This window comes from Poromitra crassiceps, assembly GCF_964638095.1.
Source record: "Poromitra crassiceps genome assembly, chromosome: 8".
Lineage (NCBI taxonomy): Eukaryota > Metazoa > Chordata > Actinopteri > Beryciformes > Melamphaidae > Poromitra > Poromitra crassiceps.
Window position 1 is genome coordinate 23,826,585 of NC_139629.1, and position 25,825 is coordinate 23,852,409.

General features: G+C 43.8%; 1 protein-coding gene across 4 annotated transcripts in view; it reads left to right on the plus strand.

Moving 5' to 3' along the window:
- LOC310780945 (ceramide transfer protein-like) overlaps positions 1 to 25,825 on the plus strand; it is a 43,193-nt gene that overhangs the window by 12,566 nt on the left and 4,802 nt on the right. For 2 of the 4 annotated variants that reach the window (XM_083641471.1, XM_083641473.1), the window contains exons 3-10: positions 16,128 to 16,244; positions 17,032 to 17,109; positions 20,871 to 20,969; positions 21,157 to 21,295; positions 23,187 to 23,267; positions 23,805 to 23,962; positions 24,899 to 24,991; positions 25,090 to 25,176. In XM_083641471.1, coding sequence (XP_083497597.1) covers positions 16,128 to 16,244; positions 17,032 to 17,109; positions 20,871 to 20,969; positions 21,157 to 21,295; positions 23,187 to 23,267; positions 23,805 to 23,962; positions 24,899 to 24,991; positions 25,090 to 25,176 — 852 coding nt within the window. The remainder of the gene's footprint in view (positions 1 to 16,127; positions 16,245 to 17,031; positions 17,110 to 20,870; positions 20,970 to 21,156; positions 21,296 to 23,186; positions 23,268 to 23,804; positions 23,963 to 24,898; positions 24,992 to 25,089; positions 25,177 to 25,825) is intronic. The other 2 variants (XM_083641472.1, XM_083641474.1) reach the window with 1 other exon arrangement.

The following is a 25,825-nucleotide window of genomic DNA, read 5'->3' on the forward strand; positions in this document are numbered from 1 at the left end:
AATAGGTCGGAAGGTGTGCCCTAAGGTAGTGTTACTGGATCTAATAGGTCGGAAGGTGTGCCCTAAGGCAGTGTTACTGGATCTAATAGGTCGGAAGGTGTGCCCTAAGGCAGTGTTACTGGATCTAATAGGTCGGAAGGTGTGCCCTAAGGCAGTGTTACTGGATCTAATAGGTCGGAAGGTATGCCCTAAGGCAGTGTTACTGGATCTAATAGGTCGGAAGGTATGCCCTAAGGTAAGCCCTTTTCCCACATGCGCTTTGTACCGCAAAATGACCGGAACGTGGTCAAATGCCTGCATGTGGGAAAGGCGCCGTGCCGGTATAAGCGCGACCCCGTCGTCGCGGCCATTTCACCAGTTTTGAGCAAGTCAGAAGAGCGGTATGCCGCGATAGACAGACAGGTGAGAAAGGGGTCCAGTCATTTTCCGCTATCAGTGGGCTGTGACTTCGCGGACCAGGTTGCAATGCACACAGTAGACAGTCCAACACCAAATACACAGCTGATTGTTCGATATTCCCCTGGTGTTGCGTACCACCAAAGGACTATTGCCAGTCGCAAACGCGCTTCCAGTGGTTTTCGCCACCGGGTGATCTTGCGTGCGGGTCGGACCAGACTCAGCACGTAGTCGAACGGACACTTCCATTCCACGTCGTCAAAATTGTTCAGAGCATCTTCCCAAAATAAATTCCCTCCTGGTCTCTCTCGCTTCCAGACGGCTCTAGTCTCACGCAGCAGCGCAGAGGTACATAACACTGTCATGATCTGTCCCCGGTCTTCATATTCTGCACGATGTTGAGCGGAGAAGACTGCGAACATGAATGTGTTTCTGTTCGCACGTATATCCCTTTCCATTTTCGCCTTAATTTGTCTGCGTCGCTGTCTACGTTTGAGGAAAAAGCGCGTCAGCAATATTATCAAAAGAGTGGACGCCGGCTCCATGTGTGTTTGTTGTTTTTTCTGACTGGCCTCAGTGGCCTGCAGCAGCACAGACCCCAGGCCACTCTCCCCCGCCCCCCACCCCACCCCCCAACATACCGGCTATTTGACGACTGATTCTCACATGCGAACGTTGAGGTGTGAAGGGAAATTCAGGGAAATGTCCGATATTGACTTACAGGTAATTTTCCGGTACGCATGTGGGAAAAGGGCTGTAGTGTTACTGGATCTAATAGGTTGGAAGGTGTGCCCTAAGGTAGTGTTACTGGATCTAATAGGTTGGAAGGTGTGCCCTAAGGCAGTGTTACTGGATCTAATAGGTTGGAAGGTGTGCCCTAAGGCAGTGTTACTGGATCTAATAGGTTGGAAGGTGTGCCCTAAGGCAGTGTTACTGGATCTAATAGGTTGGAAGGTGTGCCCTAAGGCAGTGTCGTTACTGTGTGAGTTGGAAGGTGTGCCCTTAAGTGCAAATGAAATGTGTTAAAGTGGAAGGTTTATTTCTACACAAATGTTTCCTTTTCTTCAGCATAATTGTTGCAATCTACCATTGATGGTGTTGAAAGAGAGCCAGGAAAGACAAGGAAGTTGGGTAATGAGGTCTGTTACGGGTGACGTGAGGTTGTCTTGAAAATAGCAAAGTGTCTTCTTGAACCAGGAAATGGGTCTCTTCCTGTAACCTCCTGTACATAGAGAGTGTCATTAATGTTGTCAAAGGTCAAGTGTGTGTGTGTTGCAGTGACAAACATTACCATCTCCTCCTTCCTGTCAGCCTTTTTTTATTTATCCTGCCCTTTCCTGTTATTTCACTCTGATCACTCGATAAGCTGGGTGATCATTCAATATTATCCTTTATCATCTTTCAGTGGAATCATATCGTGATGATAGTAAAATATTGTGAATGATACACATTTCTGCTCTCTAAATTGATAATGACATGCAAATGTGACTTAAAAAAACTCATAAAATGAAGTGTGGTAGGAATATTATTTGAATATATTTCTGTTTTGTTTGACATCACACAATAACATTACCATTCGGGTCCAATGAGATGAATTATTGTGACATTGATTTCAACATAACCCGTGGCCCGCTGGCCCGGGGCCAGGAACAGTTGATCGGCCAGTCACTGTCCCATCCGGGACAGATTCGTTTTTTCCAGACGCCCCCGTCCTCGTCTCATCCACCCAAACTACTAACACAATTACTCAGACTTCAGTGTTTCCCCACAAAAATATATATAATTAATTTTTATTTTTATTACAGTGGTCCGGGGAGAAACATGTACACAGCAGTTATTATCCTATAGTAAACGGCTGAATGATTATAGAAATATTATAGGCAGCATTGCAGTGTCTGTGTTCTTCCGGAGAAACCTACATTTATACAACGCATTCATTTACTGATCCAATGTGTGGCCAATTTTCTATTTTGCACATTTGTGTCATAATATACAAACATTTCATATCCATAACTAAAGGAAAACAACCAAATCTAGAGGGGAAATTATGTTGTTTTCATTTTTTGGCTGCCGGGCCGGTGATAATATACAAGGGGCCACTAGTCAAACTCTGATCTACTGGCCAAGTGGGCCCAGAGGGGAAACATGTTATGTTGAACCCTGCTTGGGATCCCATTCTGGGGCCAAATGTATATAAACCATGTGTACACATGTAAAGTGTGCTGCACCATTTTCCACACTGGTTTACGAATGTATACAAATCCACGGGCCGTGAGAACATCTGTCACACCATGCATACTGTACACACTGTCTTCTGAGTCCCACTAGTGTGATGTGGCAAAATAGGATCATGTAAGTGTGAATTTGGGTGACATTTTCTTTCGAGCTACACAGATTTCTACACCTAAATATACACAGAGTTTTATACTTTTGCCCCCCTGGCGTCCACTGTCCACTAGGGGTGGGGGAAAAAATCGATTCACCTAAGTATCGCGATTTTTAATGTCATGATTTTTTGAATCGATCTTTTATTCCAGAATCGATAATCGCAAAAAAAAAAATAAAAAAAAAATGGGGTGCTTGCAGTCAGGCCACTCACTGAACAGCAGGCCAGGCGCCGCCTACTGGTTTACTAGTGGTTTTATTACTTTATTAGTTAGTCTGAAGTAGGGATGGGCATCGAATTTCGAATTTTCGAATAATCGTTGTTATTATCAAGGTCGACTTTTATTATTGAAAGTCGAAATTCGTTTATTGAATTTTTTTTTTTTTTTTTTTTTTGTGTGAGTGAAATGTTGCATTGTCTCCCCTGATTCTAAGTATAGTCGAATCGCTTGGTTTGAGCAAGTAAAACAATTTTTATAAGCAACCTCTCCCTCTTCATGAGATTTCATCCGCCATTCATTTTTCCATAAACCTTGCTTAAAATGCTTATAAAAATTGTTTTACTTGCTCAAACCAAGCGATTCGACTATACTTAGAATCAGGGGAGACAATGCAACATTTCACTCACAAAAAAAAATAAAAAAATATTGAATTTTGATTTTTTTTTAACTTTTTATTTTTACTTTTTTTTTTACTTTTTTCGAATTTCGATTAAAAGTCGACTTTGGCCAGCGAATTTCGAATAGTGTTTTTGCTAGAAATGCCCATCCCTAGTCTGAAGTAATAATTACACTTCAGGGTTAAAGTGGGTGCATCTCATTGTAAAATTGGACATCAAACGGCCCAAATCTGGCTTCAAATGGCCCAAATTGGGCTTCAAACGGCCCAAATTTCACGCGCGTCGGCCCATATCGGCCTGGCCTGCTTGGTATCTAATGCCCGGCCTGAATTATGATCCCAGTCCGCCCCTGTTTTTAACTATATCGCCCAGCCCTACTCATGATATATAATATACAGTCTCTAGTGTATGATTCAACTTTTCCCATGTTCTAATCTAGTGTAAAAAAGCAAACAAACTGAAAAAATAAAAGAAAAAAATAAACAAAAATCGCAATAAATCGTAATATCGAATCGCAATAATCGTAGAATCGCAATACTTAAGAATCGCAATATAAATCGAATCGGCACCCAAGAATCGTGATAGTATCGAATCGGGAGATAAGTGAATCGCCACAGTCCTACTGCCCACTATCTGCAGGAAGGTGCTCCTGTCACCAACCGTCGATAGTAATGTTGAAGGAACAAGACACTGCCGTGAATGTACTCTGCATGTTGTTTAGATCTGCAGAAACAAGTGATGAGATACTCTGTTGCAGGCAGCTTTGTAGGCTTTTGCAAAAATGTTTATATTGGTTTTCTGTTCCTCCAGGTTTGAGTTGATGTAAATGTCCAGCTCTTTTTAAGAGGGGCTCCACTTCACTCCGTTCTGGAGTTTGTGACTTCAGACACGTACACCAGCTCAGAAAGGGGTTGGAGGGGTGAGGACCGAGGAGGCGATTGCGATCTTTCTTTGAAGCAGGATAGGAAGTTGATGTTGAGAGAGAATAAAGTCAATGCGTTTACGGTAGTTTCATCATTTTGAATGTGGCATCCTCATTATGTGCAACAGTGGGGCAAAGTACAGCTGAAGCTTGAAAACGTCAGAGGTGAGTGTGACCTATGTCCTGACCGAGTGCTTTACATTGCACAAGACATCCACAAGTACAAATTCAATTGGGGAAAAAATCTAACTTTGGGCAGTTAAAAATAGAAGAAATTTGTCCGGTAGTATGTATGGTCATAAATTGTATAATATCCCTAAACTATTTTTATGGATACATAATTTAATAAAATGGTGTGGTACCCCTCCCCATCCCATTCTCTCCCCCTAACTTGTGCGCTGTTCAAGCCATGCAGTGGAAAACTATCCTGATGCAACAAGGCACACAAGCATCTTTAGTTTGCCACTGATGAGATGGATGTGGGATCATAGAACCATATAAAGAGTTATTTACTGCTCTGACCAGTTGAGCTGCTGCTGAACGGACCCCACAAAACAGATAGGAGGTGATGGACAGATATCAGAAATAGGTATTGGTTGGCAGGCAGTGTTTGGAGTAAGTTACTGTAACTAAACTACTTTTTTGTAGTAACTAGTAATCTAATTAGTTTTTCAAATTTAGTAACTCAATTACAATGACTGACATTTCAATGGGCTAGTTACTTTAGGATGTGAAAATAGCGGGCAACTTCAGAGAATTACCCGGTTTATGATCATCAGACCTAGTTTGGGGAGAGGCGGTGCCTCTCTGCCTGCCTGCCAAAAATGCTCCACACGCTGCAGCCATAGATACAAATTTGACAGTATGTCTTGTCCCACACTGTGCCACAGCAACACAAAAACAACGTGTGCATTAATAAGACAATAGAAGCAGTCTTTTAAAAGTAATGCAAAAATGACTTTCCCTGGTAACGAATTACTTTTATTATGCAGGAATTTGTAAAGTCATTTTTTGAAACAAACTACTAGTAACTGTAACTAATGAGTCATTTTCAGTAACTTGCCCAACACTTTGTCTTGCTGACATGGCTGCAGAGATAGCTCATATCATGAGCTTGGTGAAGAAAGAAAGCTTTTGCACACATGATGGGAGGCAGGCTTAGTGACAGCTTTCTGTGACCGTTCACAAAAAGAGAGAAAACGCCTGCACACCGTATTCCCCCTACTGTATGTAGCCACGCCCATTATTATGTAGCCACACCCTACTGTATGTAGCCACGCCCATTATTATGTAGCCACACCCTACTGTATGTAGCCACGCCCATTATTATGTAGCCACACCCTACTGTATGTAGCCACGCCCATTATTATGTAGCCACACCCTACTGTATGTAGCCACGCCCATTATTATGTAGCCACACCCTACTGTATGTAGCCACGCCCATTATTATGTAGCCACACCCTACTGTATGTAGCCACGCCCATTATTATGTAGCCACACCCTACTGTATGTAGCCACGCCCATGTGACCCGGTTTTGTGGTCGTGTGACGACTTTGGGCTAAAGAAAAAGGCCGGCTGCTCCAATATCATCTAACTCTGAATTAACTAATAATTTAGCCAATTGTGTGTAACATACCAAATAAAAGCAAACGGCAATGTCTAAGAATGCAACGCCATGTAACTGGCTCGTTAAGTCTCGCATTCCAGGGAATTACGTTAACGTCTGCGGGTCTTATAGAGGTAAATGGTTCGCGCTGCGCTCGGAGGACAGAAAACCATCTGAAGCTTTCTTTGTTGGAGTCCAGGTATGTTTTACGAGAAAGTGCTCGTCATTGTCGACGATAACGTTATCTGACCTGGCCAACAGTGGATACTCCGCTTGCTTGCTGTGTACCGAGCTCAAAGTAGTAGGCTACGTTCTTTGTTTTACCCCCTGCACTGTCCGCTGCAAAAACAACTGTTTGTATTTCGCGCCGGAAGAATTTGGCCCACTGAACATAAGGTGAATACATTTTATTTTGCACATAATAAATAGGCCATATTCTTTTGATGCCATTGACTGCAACGTTGCTCCTACTAAATTCATTCTGTTTTTATTTTGATGTGCAAGTGCAGACGTTGCAGATGTTTTCTACTCTATTTATTTTGTGTCGTATCATCATGAGCTACATCTAATCTGTTTTGCTTATCATCCACCTCCCTTTTTCACATTTTCTGATGATCTCGGCTGTTCACTGTAAAGCAGAAGCAATGTCATGAAAATGTTTAGAAAATAAATTCACCCGCCCTCCCCTTCCACTTTGTCCTACATTGACCCATCCCCTCTGCTGTTCATTCATCAACCTCTACTACGCACACAGACACACACACACACACACACACACACACACACACACACACACACACACGCACACAGACACAGTCGCACACAAACTCACCACTCCATGATTGCAGTTGTCCCGTGTGCTTGCCTTTCCCATGGAACCTGGGTCAGAGGTCACGGTCAGCATGGCGTGCCATCCTGTTGAGGGCGAGGCTAGTAGCGAGCTGTCCTGCTCAGGATTCATTCTTGTTTATTTTAGCCCTGTACACCCATGGGCATGTCACGGTACTAGAAGTCACGATACTAGAATAAAAAAATAAAATAAAAATCAGACCGTTGGACGGACAGACAGACACGTGTTTCTCCATAATCTGATCACTTTTAAGGCTTGTAGAGGACCGGCTCCAGAGTATATAGTTGACCTCCTGAACCCCTACGAGCCAAACCGCAACCTGAGATCCTCTGGGAGGTCACTCCTGACCTGAGATCCTCTGGGAGGTCACTCCTGACCTGAGATCCTCTGGGAGGTCACTCCTGACCTGAGATCCTCTGGGAGGTCACTCCTCTGGGAGGTCACTCCTGACCTGAGATCCTCTGGGAGGTCACTCCTGACCTGAGATCCTCTGGGAGGTCACTCCTGACCTGAGATCCTCTGGGAGGTCACTCCTGACCTGAGATCCTCTGGGAGGTCACTCCTGACCTGAGATCCTCTGGGAGGTCACTCCAGGCCATTCCTCCATCCAGACTCATAACTAAAGGTGACTAAAGGGCCTTCTCTGTTCACGCTCCCCGGTTATGGAATGACCTCCCAGAGGAGATCAGGGAAGCGACCACACTGTCTTCTTTTAAGTCACGTCTAAAAACTCACTCTTTTAGACTTGCTTTTTATTGATCTTATTGTGATTTTGTTTTATTCTCCTTGTTTTTCATTATTACACTTTTACATGTATATTTTATGTCTACCTAGTGTCTTTTAATGGTATGCAATTTTATGCATTGTCTGCCCTTTTGCCTTTTTTAATCTGTTTTGAAAAGCGTTATATAAATAAAGGTATTATTATTATAATCTAGGCCCGATAAAACTCATTCAAAACATTCGGGGACAACGGATGGAAACTAGCCTTGTGCTAAATCCGGCGATTTTTACACTTTTATTATGTTCCAGATGTTTTTATCTGTTCCATGGTTATTGTGTTCATTAATTTTGCATTGTCCCATCAAAATAAATAAATAAATCAAATCAAATCAAATCAAACTTAGCTCGTACACACAGGTTAGCCCTGCTCTAGTCATCAGCCTATCGGAACACTTTGAGCTTGTTGAAGCAACAGATAACCACCAATGATAGGGAGGGGGAAATCGGTCATTATGCTTGATGGTTCATTAAGAGCAAGCACTGCTGGTATCCATGCTGTTGCGAATGAGTATTGTATCCCTTTCCAATTTTTTGTATTGATACTTATCGATACTATACTTTTGACAGCCCTAGTAGCCAATAACCTCCCCAACCCTGTCCAGGTGAACCCAACTTTCATTCCTTGTCCCTGCTTAGTAGTGCTTACCAGTATTGCCCTGAGCCCATTGTCCAGTGATGCCCCACAGTGCCCCATTTGCTCCAGATCCTAGCCACCAAGCCACACCCAAATAGTTCCATCCAGCCCTAAACACAATTTGTTCTTCTGTATGGAGAAACACGTTTGTGTTGTTTGGGTTGTGTAGTTTCTATGAAATCACTTTGGATTCTTTCTTTTTTTCAGATTCCCTTTTCTCTGCTATTTTTTCTATATTTATTTATTTTTACCAACTTTTGCTGATGTATAACAAAAATCAACAGGACAAACGTTGAGAATAGTTTTTGACGTGGACTTGAAGTAGCGTGTGTCGATGGCAGGTTCAAGTCCAGTCAGTGTTTCCAGCGTTGAGCCTAGCCTAGTCTGGTGCATTATCCTTCCCTATTGAACATATGCTCTTGGCCTCAGGGCTGTCCAGGTGCCGGGGCAACACAGCCAGCACACTGCTCCAATGAAACCTGTTTAAAGACACCATAGTGGGCCATTTGCTACACTGCCAACTTACTGAAGCAACACAATGTTCAGTAATGTTGTGGGCCCAGGCTGTTACCAGGCTGTTACCAGGCTGTCACCAGGCTGTCACCAGGCTGTCACTTACACTCATAGGGTGGCATTGATATTGCCAGCTGGAAATGGTTTGTGATCATATTTCCCTGTTGTTTTAAAGTCCCACTTCTAAAGTGCGTCTGTCTGAATTCAACAACATTTTTTAATAGTGTTGCATCTTACATAGATAGCATTAAGTCGGCAGACAGGGACAAAATCAATACGGTATAATTATATACTTTGCCTCACAATATTGCATTGATTCGCTGACACAAAGTATCAATAACTTTATTTACATTTCAAGGCTATTAATGTCAGACAGTCTGTGTGGTGATTTATAAAATGATGTTAAAGACAGCGGGGGAAGGGGGGCATGGTGGCGCAGTGGTAAGCGCTGTCGCCTCACACAGGTAGAAGGTCCTGGGTTCGATTCCCGCCTGGGAGGCTGTGAGCGATGAAGGAGTGCGTGCCCGTCCGCATGTCCTCGAGTGTCCACCGCCCAGGTGGGGTCGTCAAAAGGGCCTTTCTGCGTGGAGTTTGCATGTTCTTCCCGTGCCCCCTGGGGGTTTCCTTCACATAGGAACCCCCTTCACCAAAAAACATGCAATATCCTGGTCGCTGAAGTGGTGCCTCCTCTGGTCGTTTGGGGCGCCTGTTCGGAGGGAGGGGAACTCGTTGGAATAGCGTGATCCTCCCACGTGCTATGTCCTACCGGTGAAGCTTCCCCTGTCAGGTGAAAAGAAGCGGCTGGCTAACTGCCCATGTCTTGGAGGAAGCATGGAGCCAGTTTCGGCTCTCCCCAGATCAGCAGAGGGTGGAGTAGCAACCAGGATAAAATCGGGGGGGGGGGGGGGGGGGCGGGGGGGGGTGCTTGAAAATCTGCAAGGTCTTGAATTGTATAGTAATTGATTCAGGACTATTTTTATACGAGGGGTCAGCCGAGCAGCATTTTTGTGAACGAACCGTGTTTCCGGGTGGAAACGGCAATGGAACCCTATGGAGCTAGCTTTGAGTGCTCTCTCTAGCCCCAGCTGTGTGGTGTGTACATTTTAAAAACTGCGACAGTTAACACAACTTCAACACGACGTGCATACAGTATATCATACGTAACGTCAAACTCTTGAGCTACTTCTGCTCTGCGATGTCATGTATAGTTTTTTTTGAGATATGAACGACGTTTGTTTGGCACAACTCATACTAGTTAACTGCCGCGCTTCCGGGTGTTTTGCGGTGATTTGTTGTTGTTGTGACGTCACACTGATCCCTCGTATACAAAACGAGTAGTTCTTCTCATAATGACTCAAAACTCTGCTTCAGGTCACCTTGTGGGATATGATTTCAGCTTGTTTATTGTGGCTAAATGAAATGAAAACAATATAGCACATAGATAGAGTATTGAACTGCACTACTTAGTAACCAGTATGAAGAGCTGTGTGTGTGCGTTCTGGCTAAGTGTATAGAAAGGCAAAGTGACCGCCTACTTCCTGCTTCAGCACTGTACCAGAGATTTTCATCCGCCATTTATTTTCCCATACACATTTCGTAAAATGCGTATAAAAATAGTTTCACTGGTTCAAACCAAACGGTTCAGCTAACGCTATAATCGGGAGAGACCATAGACTATTTCACTGGGACCAAAACGTAAAGAAAATGCGGATTTAAAGAAAATATTTTTGCAACGTTTTTTGTTTTTTTTTGGTCCGAGTGAAATGTTCTATGGTCTCTCCCGATTATACCGTTAGCTGAACCGTTTGGTTCGACGAAGTAAAACTATTTTATAAGCATTTTACGAAATGTCTATGGGAAAATAAATGGCGGATGAAAATCTCTGGTACAGTGCTACTGAAGCAGGAAGTGACGTGCCACTTTGCCTCTCTATTGCAAAAATATAAAGGATCCCCAATTGTGTTGTGGCCCCGTCTCTATGGTCTCCCTTACAGTCTCTGGCATTCCACTTCAGTCTTGCCCAATCCACAGTCCTCCTCTAGCTGTGCCCTGAAAAGACCCTTGAACAAGCTCGAGCGATACAGCCTCACACACACACACACACACACACACACACACACACTCACTCACTCACTCACTCACTCACTCACTCACACACACAGACAGTATTAGGGGTGCTCCAAAAAATCGATTCTGAAAGGATCGCGATTCTTAATGCCACGATTTCTGGATCAATTCCAAACTCCCAAGAATCGATTCTTAAAATCGTAAAAAAAAAAAAAAAAAATTTTTTTTTTACAGTGCACCTGAACGCAACATGCAAGATACCGGCTGAATAAGTGTCCAAATGTTCATGTCATTTGTGTACTGTACTGCCATGATGCCACCACCTCTTGCACTTAAGAACTCTGGTTAATGTATTCCCCCCCAAAATCTATAAATCCTTCTCAAAGTCTACAGATCCCCCCCAGCCTATAAATCCATCTTATCTGAAGAACATAAGGGGGGAATTCCCCCCTAGTTTGCAAAATGAATTTAGGCCCTGACTGTAATACAGAAGTTGAATTTGAAGTTCAGCATTAATACATTTGTCATTTTTTGTCTTATATTTACCTTTGTGTTATTGCAATATAAAACTACATAATTGAGAATCGATTCTAGATTCTGGAATCGAGAATCGTTGGAATCGAGAATCGTTGGAATCGAGAATCGATTCTGGAATCGGATCGTGACCCCAGGAATCGGAATCGGATCGGATCGTGGCTTAGCCGGATCGGAGCACCCCTACACAGTATCCTGGCCCACGGCATTCGTCCACTGTGATTAGACCTTGGGAGTGATTTAGCATCGGGGTCCTGAGCTTTCACTGTGTCCTTCAGAAGGTCTGATGCAGCTGGTAAGTGCTGCTCACACACACACACACACACACACACACACACACACACACACCACACACCACACACCACACACCACACACACACACCACACACACACACACACACACACACACACACACACACACACACACCACACACACACACACACACCACACACACACACACACTCAGAGCCTGGATGCTGGCCTTTACCAGCGCAGCAGTTTTCCAGTGCTGACAGTCCACAGGAGGGCTATTAAGAAAATGCTCCATCCTGCAAGTTGCCTTAAAAGGCCAGTTATCTGCCACTTCTCCTCTGGGAAAACCCAGGCTCTATTAGTGTGTCTGCTACACTCTTCTTTGTCCTCTATCCCTGTGAGATTTATAGATGGGCCTATAAGGAAGCTATTCAGCTCAAAGCCACACTACGCTTTAGTGACTCTGGAGGATTGCCGTGTTCATGAAATCACTCTTATTTCTTTTTCCCCCAATTCCGTTTTTCCCGTTTTCAAATTTGTCTGAATTCTGTTTTACGATTTACTATAATTTGATCATCAGACAGAGTGTCTAATAATATGAATGAATAGAACGGCAACAATTTAATACGATATAACGGTACATTTGTAATGATGATGCAACAACATTGCGCTATTTTTTGTATCAGATGCTTCAATAGTCAAAACCAATGCAAGCAATGCAGCCACAAAGTCTTGAATACATTTCCACCTTGAATCAGCTGCCTGCTCGTTTGTAATGTATATTTTGTGAACGTAATTCCCCTTCATACACATTTGGATAAGACCCTTAGCTAAGCCTCGGTGAGTTCTGTTGCAACTGCGTTCTCTCTAAGACAGCTAAATGTCCAATAGCATCTACGCTAACGTCATTGGCTTAATGTTAGCTAGAGAAAATCGACATAGTGGGTGGCCGGTTGGAGAGACGTGCGATATACCATCTGTTCCCCGTTTCTCCACCTGTGTCACACAGGGTTTCTCATCGGTCCGGTTTTGTTGGACCATTGAGATGTCATACAATGTGGGATGGGCCACAAAGTAGCATCACACGGAAATAAATAAATAAATCCATTCATTCATTCAGTTACAAACCGGCCTTGGGGAACCGGAACTCAACACAAGAGTGCCCCCGCTCTTCCAACTCCCAAGAACCGCCAGCCGAACCAAGGTCAAAAGTGTTATTTTTGCTTCAGAGCAGAGCACAGCCAACACAAACAAAACAAACCTAGTCGCCAAACCTAAACTTCCCTAACAAAAGAAAAGATTCAACAAACGACAAGACTCTGACCTAAACTCCTAACAACAAAACAGGAGAAAAAGGTTAAAAACTAAATGGCTTCTCTCGCCTACAGACTGCTACAGGTGTTTTACAGTGGTTCACATTTACACAAATGAAGTTACCTGATCAGTTCTACCATCAAGTTAGGTTTACACAAAAATGCTAGAGCAAGGCGAGGCAGAAGGAGGGCATCAGCTGGGTTAAATCAGCCAATCAGCCAGCAGCAAGTGCTGTCACCTGACCACCAGACCAATCAGGTAGCACCACTTGTTGTATCTCATCTCTGAATAGAGAGCCCCAGGAACGAATCCGGAAAACATCGATGCTAACACTTCCTGGTTCTTCACTGTTTCTGCCTATGGGGTTTTTGGATGGGTTTTTGGCGCGATGCTTCTAATGAGGTCTCTGGGCAACGCAAGCTTAATCAAACGCGAACCAGTGTTCAGTAGAATAATCTTCACACATGAGGACCACTTTTATGAGTTTTATGATGGGACTTCTGCGTTACAACTACAAAAATACATCATCCCTGGGGCTCTCTATCAGCACACACTGACTGAATGCACACACACACACACACACACACACACACACACACACTGAGGCGGAAAGGAGAAGATATTAACACATGACAGACAAACAAATGACCCAGGGTCATAAAAATGTGTACATCAGTCATACTAATTTATGGCTAAATGTCAACACGAACACATGAACATTGTTGCTTCCCACGGTCAGAAAATAAATAAAGTCACCAGGCGGGCAATATTTTTCAATATTCCACATTTCTGCGTTATTCCACATTTTCAGGCGATTCAATTTTTCTTAGCAAATTCCACAGTTCCGTCTGTGTTTTCTGCATTGCGGAAATCTAGGGTGCTACACTTGTCAAAGCCAACTTGGGATTGGAAAGGATTGTCTCGGACCATGTAAACCACAGGAGTGAGATTAGAATGCATTTTCATAATCATTTACATGGAGAGGAGACTGACTGCCTCTCTCTCCGTGTCCTGCTTTGGAAAGAGATTTGCTTTTTCGCTTGCAATGAAATGAGCACGACGGCAACCTAAAGCAGGTGTTGGAGAAACGTTACGGTAGCATGTTGATGCACACCAAATACATTCTGTGAATGATCAGGGGTCAAGAAAGAATGTAATAATTAAAGAATACTTAGTCCCTAGAAAGAAATTCTCTTTGAACTTTCCTCCAATTAGGTCAGGGGCCAAGCCCAGTGTCCTGCTCATGGACACCTCAGCAGAGCAGGTCATTGCTGACGCGAGGGTTTGAAACCCACTTCCTCCAATTGGAAGATTCAAGATTCAAGATTTTTATTTTCACTCCATGGTACAAGTATCACGTGTGAAATTCTTGTGCTGTGGACTCCGTTTACAACATAGTACAAATATAACAGGGCATATGAGTGCAAAAACAACAAGAGACACAACAAGCAATAAGCAGTGCTGTAGTGGTAAAAAAAAAGGTGGGTAAACTATACTTTTGACTCGAGGCAGCTTTCTCACGCGGCACCGGCAGTGTTATAACGGCGGATAAATAAGCTTCCGTGACCGATATACAAGACAAAATATGAGAGTATATAGAACAACTTAATCTGAATCATATAGCCCTATAAGGTATATCAGGGGGTTCCCCCACATTTCTGAGTAGCCAGCCAGACAGAAAAAGCTGGCTATGGGATGGGCCTTGCCCCTCAAGGGGGGTCCGGGGGGATTCTCCCCCGGAAGATTTTTTTTTTACATTTTAAAGTAAAATTCATCAACCTGGTGCATTTGAGAGCAAAATGAACTACACACATCTCTAATGTGTTGTGACTTTACAAATAATTAGCCCTAAACAATCAATATAAAATGTATTTATTGAACAGTTGTTGAATTTCTCCAGGTATGAAAAGTTAAATTATACAGTAGGTAGCCTACTTTAAAGGACCTTGTATGAACCCTGTATATACAGTTTGAAGAGTAATATAGTTCTCTCTCTCACACACACTGTACCTGTGATTGTCAGCTTCAGCTGTATAGCTAAAAGTATGTAGACAGATTGAATCTGTGATTCTTGAATACCAATATATAATTCAAACTGTCCCCAAACACATTGGGCAAGGATAGGTAGACAACATACTGTACATGGAAATAAAAGTGGTTCTGCCACTCTGGCCACTAAATTTTAGTCAGCCAATATTTATTTATACAGATCTCGGCACAACAAACACAAGTATGTTTCTAGATAGTTTTCAACATGGTCGTATTATATTGGCTTTATACAGTAGCACCTGGACTATTCAAGTCGACTCGCACGCACCTAATGTTACAAACTTTACTTGATCAGAGGGAAATCAATCATGTTTCTTACACCAGTGATTCACTCTTCAGTTGTAAAACGGTGAGCCTATATGATTTTCCCCACTCTGGCCACACATTTTTAACCAACCTTACCTATGTTCAGCTCACCATGAGCTGGTCTCCAAATGCACATCTCCAAATGCGCATTGCGCATCGCTGGCACAATGGCACCGTTAAGTTGTTTGAAGGGAGCGCTGTCTGGGCAGGCAAGCACAGCTCGATAAAGGCACCAACGTGACCGGGGCCGTGTACCTTTCCCGCGGAGCGCTCCACAAAAATAGGCTACGGTTCGCGGAGATCCTGGTCAGTGGCATGCCCATGTGTAATCTTTTTTCTTTTCTTTTGGTGTGTGACGTGCTTGGCGTGGTCTCCGCATCAACGGAGTTTACGCGAACGTGTTAAAACTCGTGCAATAATAAGTGTGCATAAACGATTTAAACATGTGAGTAAACGATCTTAAAAGGTGCCTAAACGCTGCAGAGCATAGAAAAAGGTACGTAAACGCCGTTTACGTGCGTTTAGCCACCACTACAGCCCTGGCAATAAGGCAGTATAGTGATAAGACAAGTCAGAGACAGTGGCATATTCACTGCACATAGGTGCACATGTCGTGTGCATACTTTAGACGTGCAGACGGTCAATTATAGCCACTAGGCCAACTAGTACCAATCCAGTTTAAAATCACGTTGCCACATGAAGACACACACTCTAAACAAATGAAAGCCTGTGATAGTTTGCTGGTAGAGATGCCTGTACTGTATACTGTATACCAGCGCTTCAGATCATCCTCAAATCTGTCTCTTTTTAAATGTGACTGAATTAGTTTGCCTTTAAGCTGTTGGGTTTTCTCTGCATGCTGACCTCTGCCTTCTTTCTTGTATAATGTCTTTAGCCTCATGAGTTCGATGAGTGGCGCATGGACATCAGCGTGAACGACAGCGTGTGGTACCTGAGAGCGCAGGATCCAGAGCACAGAAACCAGTGGGTGGACTCCATCGAGCTGCACAGGGTGAGTCAGCCCGCACACAGCACAGCACAGCACAGCACAGCACAGCACAGCACAGCAGGCAGTGCCATGACTTTACACTACCAAACGCAAGTTCATTTCAATCAACTGCATGCCATGCATCATCACATGCAAGCACACCTTAAGAAGCTTATACGCTTCTAACCAGTGTTGGGGGGGTAACTCATTAGAAAAGTAACATATTACATGTAATATATTACTTTTAGCAGTAACTCAGTAATATAACTTATTACTTATAGGATTTCAGTAATATTATACCATTTACTTTGTCAAGTAACTCAAGTTACAAATAGAGTTCATTTTTTTTTTAATCAAAGCACATATTTAAAAAAGATACAATCATTTCCTAATCAAACTGTGTGTGTTTATGCAAATAACCACCGATGACAATAACAAAGGAAAAGAATAACATTTAGAATTTTGGATTGTTTACACTGACTTCAAGGCAGTTGAAATTATTTTTCGGGATGGTTCCGGAGCAGCGATGTCATTCTGCTGCTGCTGTTGTTTTGGTGAAAGTAATGCAAAAGTAGTGTAATAAGTAACGAGTTACTCTACACAGACAGTACTATTGTAAAGTAACGTATTACTTTCAAATGAAAGTAATTAGTAATATGTAGTATATTACATTTTGAAAGTAACTTGCCCATCACTGCTTCTAACAGTGGATGAAAATAATTTTTGAGTTGTCTTTTTGAGTTGTCACCATGCATTTGTGAGTGGACTGGGTATGCTTATTGTATGCACTGTATACATGTGTGTGTTTCAGAGTATCCGAGAAGGGAGGAGAGAGAAGGGAGGAGTCCAGGGAACAGCACTCGTCCCCCCACCGCTGGTGCGTTTTCTGGCAAGTCTCTAGGACTCACACCGAATCCTGAGTGCTTCCCTTGTCCTTAGCGCAGCGCATCTATAGCTAGCCGTAGTAGCAACAGGGTTTCTGTTATCCGGTAATTGCCGGTCTTTTACCGCTAAAATCGGTTAAAGTCCGACATATTTAAATCTCTCCGGCCACAACGTCCGGTGATTTCCACGTGTCCGTCTATCAGCGTCATTACGGTAGCATGGCCACTAGGGGTGGGAATCGCTGAGTAGCTCACGATACGATATCGTTACGATACTTGGCCCTCGATAACGATATTATCACGATACAGCGATACTGCGATAATCGATATATTGGAAGATGATACATCACGATACCTGTGTAACTGAAGAGAAAAAAATACCCCTAAAAGGCAAGAAGCAGGTATTATGTATTTATTAGCAGAATTGACATGAACTCTCTCAGAGTTCACTCACTCACTCATACCATTTTCGATACCACGGAGGAAAAGTTACACATTAAGTCTTTTTATTATTATTATTAAAACAAGAAAACCTATATAACCTACCTACCTATATAATTTCTAAAAGTAGATATTAATGATCAAACATTTCCATTCATGTAGCCTACAGTATTTATGTTTTTGTTTCAACTACAAACATAAATAAACGTCAACTTGAAACTATGTTTGAACTACCACACACAGCATAATATTTTAGCGTGTTTATTAATTTTTATTATTATTATTTTTTTTAATAAACATATCGATACTTGGTGCCAGTGTATCGATAACGTATCGCAAGTGGAAATATCGCGATACCGTGAGTATCGATATTTTGTCCCACCCCTAATGGCCACCATTGTTGACATAGCGTTGCAGCTGTCAGTCACAGCCTGGGACTACTAGTAGTGCTACTAGGAAGCTAGCAGAGCGTTATCTCGATTTGTCTATTAATATTACCGTTTTCTAAAAGTCAGAGAAAAGATTCTCTCATCCTACTTTCACTTCACGTCTGCAGACCGCAGGGAGACATGCAAACTAACCCCGGGGTTTTTATTGCCATCATCTTTACAGCCGTGTGTATAACGCAGGCCACCATCGCTATTTTGTAATAGATCCTCCTGCCACAGAAATGGTAATAGACCGTCACTAAGTTAGATGACAAGTTGACAGCTGCGACTGATCAAATACTATCTATTGTTTTTAAGCTCAATAAACACCGATCATATTTGACTGGAATTTCTCCCCATTTGTCCCGACACATTGAAATCTTCCTGGACACGTTGACCGGCACCAACGGAAACGCCCGAGTAGCAAGTGTGTGTACACACAGCTGTGCATTTGCATGTATCCAATTTGTCAAAGAGCATAATAACGTACACTTTGGTGTTTGTGCACAAACGTGTATATTGTGTGTGCGTGGTTTACACCTGAGGAGGGGCGCACCATTGCTCCATGCCTCATGCAGTGCAGCGTAGTGGGCCTTTACTTTTCACTTGGTGTGAAGGACAGAGGAAGCAGGGAGGAGTCCCCAATGTAGACCACTAAAAGAAGAGGACAATGGAGGCAGGGAGAGCTGCCAAATGTTTATATGCTCACATACATACACACCCGTTTCCAAAAGAAAAAAAGACTATTCCCTTCACCTCTGCCTTGATTCATTTAAAAAGTGTCGACATTTCGGTCGCAAAGGACCTTTCTCAAAACATCTCATCGCATTATAGGTCCTGCTCAAAACGCTTTTTGCGTAACTGACGTGACAACCCAGTGTTCAGAGCGGAAAATGAGATGAGCGCTGTGAAGCACTGTGGGTAATGAGGAAGGATACAAATGAGGCAATGTGGTTTCTACTCTGTTTTGCAGGTGTAATTGCAACCTAACTTTGACATATTTAAAGGAACCAATTTGCTTGAAAAGCGACATGTTTGTTGTAAGAGAGGCATGGTCCAGTGTAGCCATACTAGCTGTGGATGTGTCTGACACGGACGAGGACGAGGAGAAAGCAGCGACCACACCCTTGGCCTCCCTGCCAAAACACGTGTTGCTCATTCGTGCTCCTCATTCTGGGGAATCCCCCCACTCATGGTGGGAGCCACCATGAGTCAGCCATGGCAGGAGGGAGTGAGTCACACACACACACACACACACAGACAGTGCCCTCCCGTTCCACTCCCACCACAGTGAGTCACCGCTGAAGATTCTCCCCCCCCCCTGCTTCCCTGTCTAACCTCCATTACTCACAGCACTCTGCAGCCCAGTGTCAACTCTCTCCAGGGAGACGCCAAACAACACAGCAAACACTCCAGAAAATAAAACGTAAAAAAAAAAAAAAAAAAAAAGGCCTAATCAGTAATCTGAAAGACTGTATGTCAAAAGTTGATGCGTTGATTGTACACTTTTCTATCGCTAATCTTCCCTTTTTATTACTAAACACAATAGCAATAGCACCGTCTTCCGCTTTTTCTCACCACCAGTTTGAGTCTTTATCTGTGCTATTGTCCAGAGTCAGTAGTGTGTGTGTACATTATATACACCGGAGCTTGAATCACTGGGCACATGCACACACTTGAGCACATACTGTATTCACTCGCTACAGTGTTTCCCCTGCAGCTAGCTGCTTGAGAACGTGCTGTGTGTGTGTGTGTGTGTGTGTGTTTGAGCACAGCCACAGACGTTATATGTGGCGATTGTTGACACAACAGCCAGCAGCAGTTAAATGTTACTTTCACTATTTATTTTTAGTAGTAGCTGCAACAGAACCTGTTTGCTTTGATCTCTTTCTTTCTTTCATCAAACACACAAAGCAGGCCTTCATTCAAGATTGTTGGATAGTGCTATCTGTATTGATTGTCATTGTGGGTAGCAGATTGGCTGAAGGGCAGCCAGCAGTGATTGGAGTCCGTGTGAGCGGCGGCAGGCAAGGAGTTACCTCTGGTCGTTGGCCGACAGTTACCCCTGGCTCTGGCTAATAGCAGCCACGTGAATGCACTGCCCCCAAGTGGCTCAACGTGGAAGCACGTCATACAAAGGGGCACTCATCTTTCTCCTATAATGCATCTTTGTCAGCCTTCCCTCTCGTCTAATCTCCCACCGTCTATTTTGAGGGCCAGGGGGCGCTGTTACGTAAGAGAGGAAAAAGGGGACTCCTCAGCCTCGCACCAAGTCAGCTGGTGTTCCATTCTGCGTTGCCATGGTCACTGAACCCGTGTCGTGCTGCTGGTGCTGGCTCTTGAAGTCACATTGCATCATGTCAGAGAATGTCATTACAGCATAAAAGATGATAATATGAGATCTATCTTGAAAGTAATTATTGCATTTTCTATTTGGTACTCGGCCTTATATAAACATAATAATAGGACATAGCACAACAATTGGTTTTAAAACACAAATAAACCTTTTATGTAAAAACAAATTGGGTTTGTTTTGTGTGAATCTCAATATATCTATGGTTTTACGTTTTGTACTTCATATAGTTTCCAAGTACTTGTGTAATATTGCAAGAGATGGATGGATTTCTCATTAACATTTGATGTGATGTTTAAACCATGAGCAGAGTACATGGAGAATGGGTTTTATTACATGTGGCACAGTGCTATCAGTTACATGAAAGTAGCGCATTGGAAACATGTCCGATACATACTAGCATGATGGGGGAGTGATGGTTGGACAGCTCAACAAGGCTCCGAGATAAAAAATGTTTTGATCTTCTATTGAATTGAATCATTGCTGTGTGTTTTGGTAGGCTACTTCACGACAACATCACTAACTTCTGTTTCTTTCCGTTTAGGCCGACTCTGGGTACGGCTCAGAGTCCAGTCTGCGGAGACATGGCTCCTTGCTGTCTCTCACCAGCGACTACTCTGCCACCTCCACATCCTCCTTCAAGGTACGTTTTCCCCAGCACGTGAAGGGTGGTCAGATATTTGTAGACGTGCGCACAAGCTGCAATGTTTGCCATCAGTTCTGGGCAGGAGTGGCCACAGAAAGTTTGATAAAAGGTCTATGGAAATGTCAACATAATATCAATGGTGACACAATCCAGGCCTAACAACACTGTTTGCTTGTTCCTTCAGAAGGGTCACAGCCTGAGAGAGAAGCTGGCAGAGATGGAGACCTTCAGAGATATACTGTGCAGGCAGGTGGACACACTTCAGAAATACTTTGACGGCTGTTCAGACGCCGAGTCCAAGGACGAGCTGCAGAGAGACAAAAGTAAGAACCACAGACGGCGGGATGTGATTATAGCGTGGGTTTGGGGATAACAACGTGCGATTATCTCCAATGGGGAAAAAAGCATGTCTAAGGGGACATTCACACGTGACAAGCGTTTTTTTTTCTCAGTCAGAACGCTATGAAAATCATGTCGAGAGCGCTTCCATTGTGCACAAAACACAGCACACGGAGCGTTTTTTTTAGTGCTCCGTTTTGTTTTCACCTGCAGTCGCGTGCAGTACGGATCAGAACACAGCGACCACACGGACGGTAGCCAGCTGGTTTTGTCTGTTTGATGTTGTTCACTGTCAACATGAAAGTCAGATTATTGCCAATTCTGGCAGAAGCGGAGGTTGGAGGATCCCTCTGGAGGAGAAAAAGTAGGAGGAGTGAAAATGACGAGCAGCGCGCTTTTCCTCTAATGTTCAACTTTTTTCAGCTTTAAAACGCCCACAGCGCTCCTCCAAAAACAACAGACGCCACCAGCGGTTAAACACCAGGTGCGTTCATTAAAAGAGGAGCACGTCTAAGCGCGTCCGCCGTCCTTACATAGAGAATGAATTGCAGAAAGACGCTGGCAGCTCCAAAAACGCTTTTGCGTCTGAATGTCCCCTAAGGTGTCGTGCAGACAGGACGTGATTTGAGAAGCCAGCGCCTTTCTGCAATTCATTCTCTATGGTAAGGAGGCACTAGGGGCGCTCCTCTTTCAAGGAACACACGTGGCGTTTAAGCACTCTTGGCGTCTAGTGTTTTTGGGTGGAGCGCTCTGGGCGTCTCAAGCTGAAAAAAGTTCAACATTTGGAGGAAAAGCGCGCTGCTCGTCAAAGAGTCACTCCTCCAACCTCGTCTCCTGGCAGGGGGATCTTCAACCTCCGCTGCTGCCAGAATTGCCAATAATCTGGCTTTCATGTTTACAGTGCGAACAATCAACAACATCAAATGGACAAAACTAGCTGGCTACCCGTCCTGAATTGTACTGCGCGCGACTGCAGGGAAAAACAAAACAAAGCACACACAAAAAAACGCTCCGTGCACTGTGTTTTGTGCGCATTGGAAGCGCTCTCGACATGATTTCCAACGCGTTCTTACGTGAAATACACACGTCCAGTGTGCACGGCCGCTATAGATTCAGCATTTACCCCCCTCCTCCAATATTGATGTTTTGTTCAGTGTGTAATTTTGTTATATAAAAGAAATATTCTATGTTGTCGTAAAATAAAGCTATGTTGTCTCAAAGATCTACTGGGATGAAAAACATTTGGCCAAGGATTACAGAAATAGGGCTAAACCCTGCAGGTTGCTGATGTAGTGTCTTCCTTGCTAGCAGTAAAACAAAACACCGGTCTCCCGAAGAGAGTTTGGAGCTCGTGTGGAGTATGACAATATTTGCTATTTAGGAGAAACACGTCGTGAAGCTTGAATGGAATGTGCTCGTCTGCCCGCACGAACTGAGGAAGCAGTTATTGTGACTGCTCTGACTCGGCCCTCCCACACCGCCCTGCCTTCCTCTCTTTCTTGGCTTACATGTGCTCATGGCAGCTTGCACTCTGTCGCGGCACCGGGTGGCCGAGCGGAGAGCCATGAACACTGCTTTTGTTCCCCTCACCTCCCTCACCCTCGCTCCATCACTCCCTCGCTGGCTCTCTGTCTCACCCTCTCTTCGTCCTGAAGATGAAACCAGACCATTGTCATGCGGTCCAGTACAGCAGAGGTCTGTCTGTCTGTCTGTCGGTGTGCTAGCAGGGCTGCGCTGTGGCTGTGAATGGGCCGCAAGGCACTAAAAGTCTACTCTTGACCCCTGGATGACTGTCATTAGGGCCCTGCAAGAAAAGGCTTGTGTTTATCGACCATCTTTTCTCCCCCCCCACCCCTCCATCTCTCTCTATCTCAGTTGTGGAGGATGATGAGGACGACTTCCCCAACACTCGGACGGACGGAGACTTTCTGCACAACAATGGCAGCAAAGAGAAACGTGAGTAATGGCGAATTCAAGATGTGGTGTCTTTCATACTTATTTATCTGTAGTTTGAATTGTGCAGGGATTTTTACCTGTGCCAACAGAGTTGGGTGGGATGTTATATGTTTTTGTCTGTATGTCTGTCTGTTTGTCTGTTTGTCTGTATGTCTGTCTGTTTGTCTGTCTGTATGTTTGTCTCTTTGTCTGTTTGTCTGCAGGATATGTAAAAAAAAAAAATACAGATTTGCACAAAACGTGGCAGAAAAGCAGGTCATGGGCCAACTTAGGACTGCTTAACTTTCCACGCCCACTGGTCAAAAGGGGGTGTGGCAATGGGCGTGTCCAATCACAACAAGGCACTTCACTTCCACATGGATTCACGTGACGCCGCGAAACGTTGCAGAGGTCAAAACGTGGTGTGGTAGTGTTGGGCGTGTCCGGTCGCAAAAAGGCGCATAAGTTCCAAACGGATTCACACAACAGCACAAAAGTCTGTTGAAAGGGTGGCGCAGGTATGCACTCTCTTCACTATACATGCGTCCTTCTTCACAGTGTTCCAGTCGCTGAGTCCCAGGGGCATCAATGGCATAGACTTTAAAGGCGAGGCCATCACATTCAAGGCCACCACAGCTGGCATCCTGGCCACTCTGTCCCACTGCATCGAGCTCATGGTGAAGAGAGAGGACAGCTGGCAAAAGAGACTGGACAAGGTACTGTATGTACAGTAGCACATGTGGGCCACATCCCCACAGTAACGCATTGGCCAGGTTATTTTTCCAACATGACATTGTAATGGGAATATATATACTAAGGAAAATAATGGTATATTATCATTTACACACTTTCATTTGTCCGAATAAACATGTTGATTCTTTGTTTTTACCTCTCTAAAAAGTCAAAGTCAAAAAGGCATTTAGCTCATTTTAGCATCTTATATATGGACAGTGGGAAGGTATGAGTGGAGACAGAGTTGGGGAGATGCAGGAGGGGAAGCTCTGGTGGGATTCGATGCTATGCTAGTGTGGGAACATATGTTATTTCAAAGGCTGGGGATTTACCCAGGGTTTTTCCTGCATAGAGGCATTTTTGCCCAGAAAACCCTGTTACCACTCAACTAGCTCTGGACAGACAACCCTGTCACCACTCAACTAGCTCTGGACAGACAACCCTGTCACCACTCAACTAGCTCTGGACAGACAAGCCTGTCACCACTCAACTAGCTCTGGACAGACAACCCTGTCACCACTCAACTAGCTCTGGACAGACAACCCTGTCACCACTCAACTAGCTCTGGACAGACAACCCTGTCACCACTCAACTAGCTCTGGACAGACAAGCCTGTTACCACTCAACTAGCTCTGGACAGACAACCCTGTTACCACTCAACTAGCTCTGGACAGACAACCCTGTCACCACTCAACTAGCTCTGGACAGACAACCCTGTTACCACTCAACTAGCTCTGGACAGACAACACTGTTACCACTCAACTAGCTCTGGACAGACAACACTGTTACCACTCAACTAGCTCTGGACAGACAACACTGTTACCACTCAACTAGCTCTGGACAGACAAGCCTGTCACCACTCAACTAGCTCTGGACAGTTGTGGTTATTATTGAGTGATTCTGGATGTTTGTGTGTGTAGGAGATGGAGAAGAGGCGACGGATAGAGGAGGGCTACAAATCAACCCTGAATGATCTGAAGAAAAAGTCTCACTTTGGTGGTCCAGATTACGAGGTGAAGACACTCATCCGTATTAATACAACGTTGCTTTTCATTTCTGCTAGAAATCTTGACTTAATGGATCTCATGTTCCCCACCCGCTTTCTTGGTAGGAGGGACCAAACAGCCTCATCAATGAGGACGAATTCTTTGATGCCGTTGAAGCTGCTCTTGACAGGCAAGACAAAATAGAAGAACAGGTAAGCAAAAGATCAGATATAATGTTTATGAAATAAGGCTACTACGGTGGTGTCAGATATGGATAATAAAAAAGCATTAAAGGAACACACCGCCTATTTTCAACCAGCTTTGTATCATTAGGACATCAGTAGTATATCAGAAAACTGTAAACGGTTTTGAAGTCTGTCATTTAATTTGACAGTTATTGAGTGTTAAAGTGTGGACCAGTGACATCACTGGTCCACACTAACTCAAATTAATAACTCATTAACTCAAATCAACTCTCAATAACTGTCAAACTATTCATCATTCTTCTAGTTTGACAGTTATTGAGAGTTGATTTGAGTTAATGAGTTATTAATTTGAGTTAGTGTGGACCAGTGATGTGGACCAGTGATGTCACTGGTCCACACTTTAACACTCAATAACTGTCAAATTAAATGACAGACTTCAAAACCGTTTACAGTTTTCTGATATACTACTGATGTTCTAATGATACAAAGCTGGTTGAAAATGGGCAGAGTGTTCCTTTAAGACACTCAGAAGACATGTTTAGATATGATTAAATTAAATGGTTGGCTTGGGGTTTTAACTTGTGTGTGTGTGTGTGTGTGTGTGTGTGTGTGTGTGTGTGTGTGTGTGTGTGTGTGTGTGTGTGTGTGTGTGTCT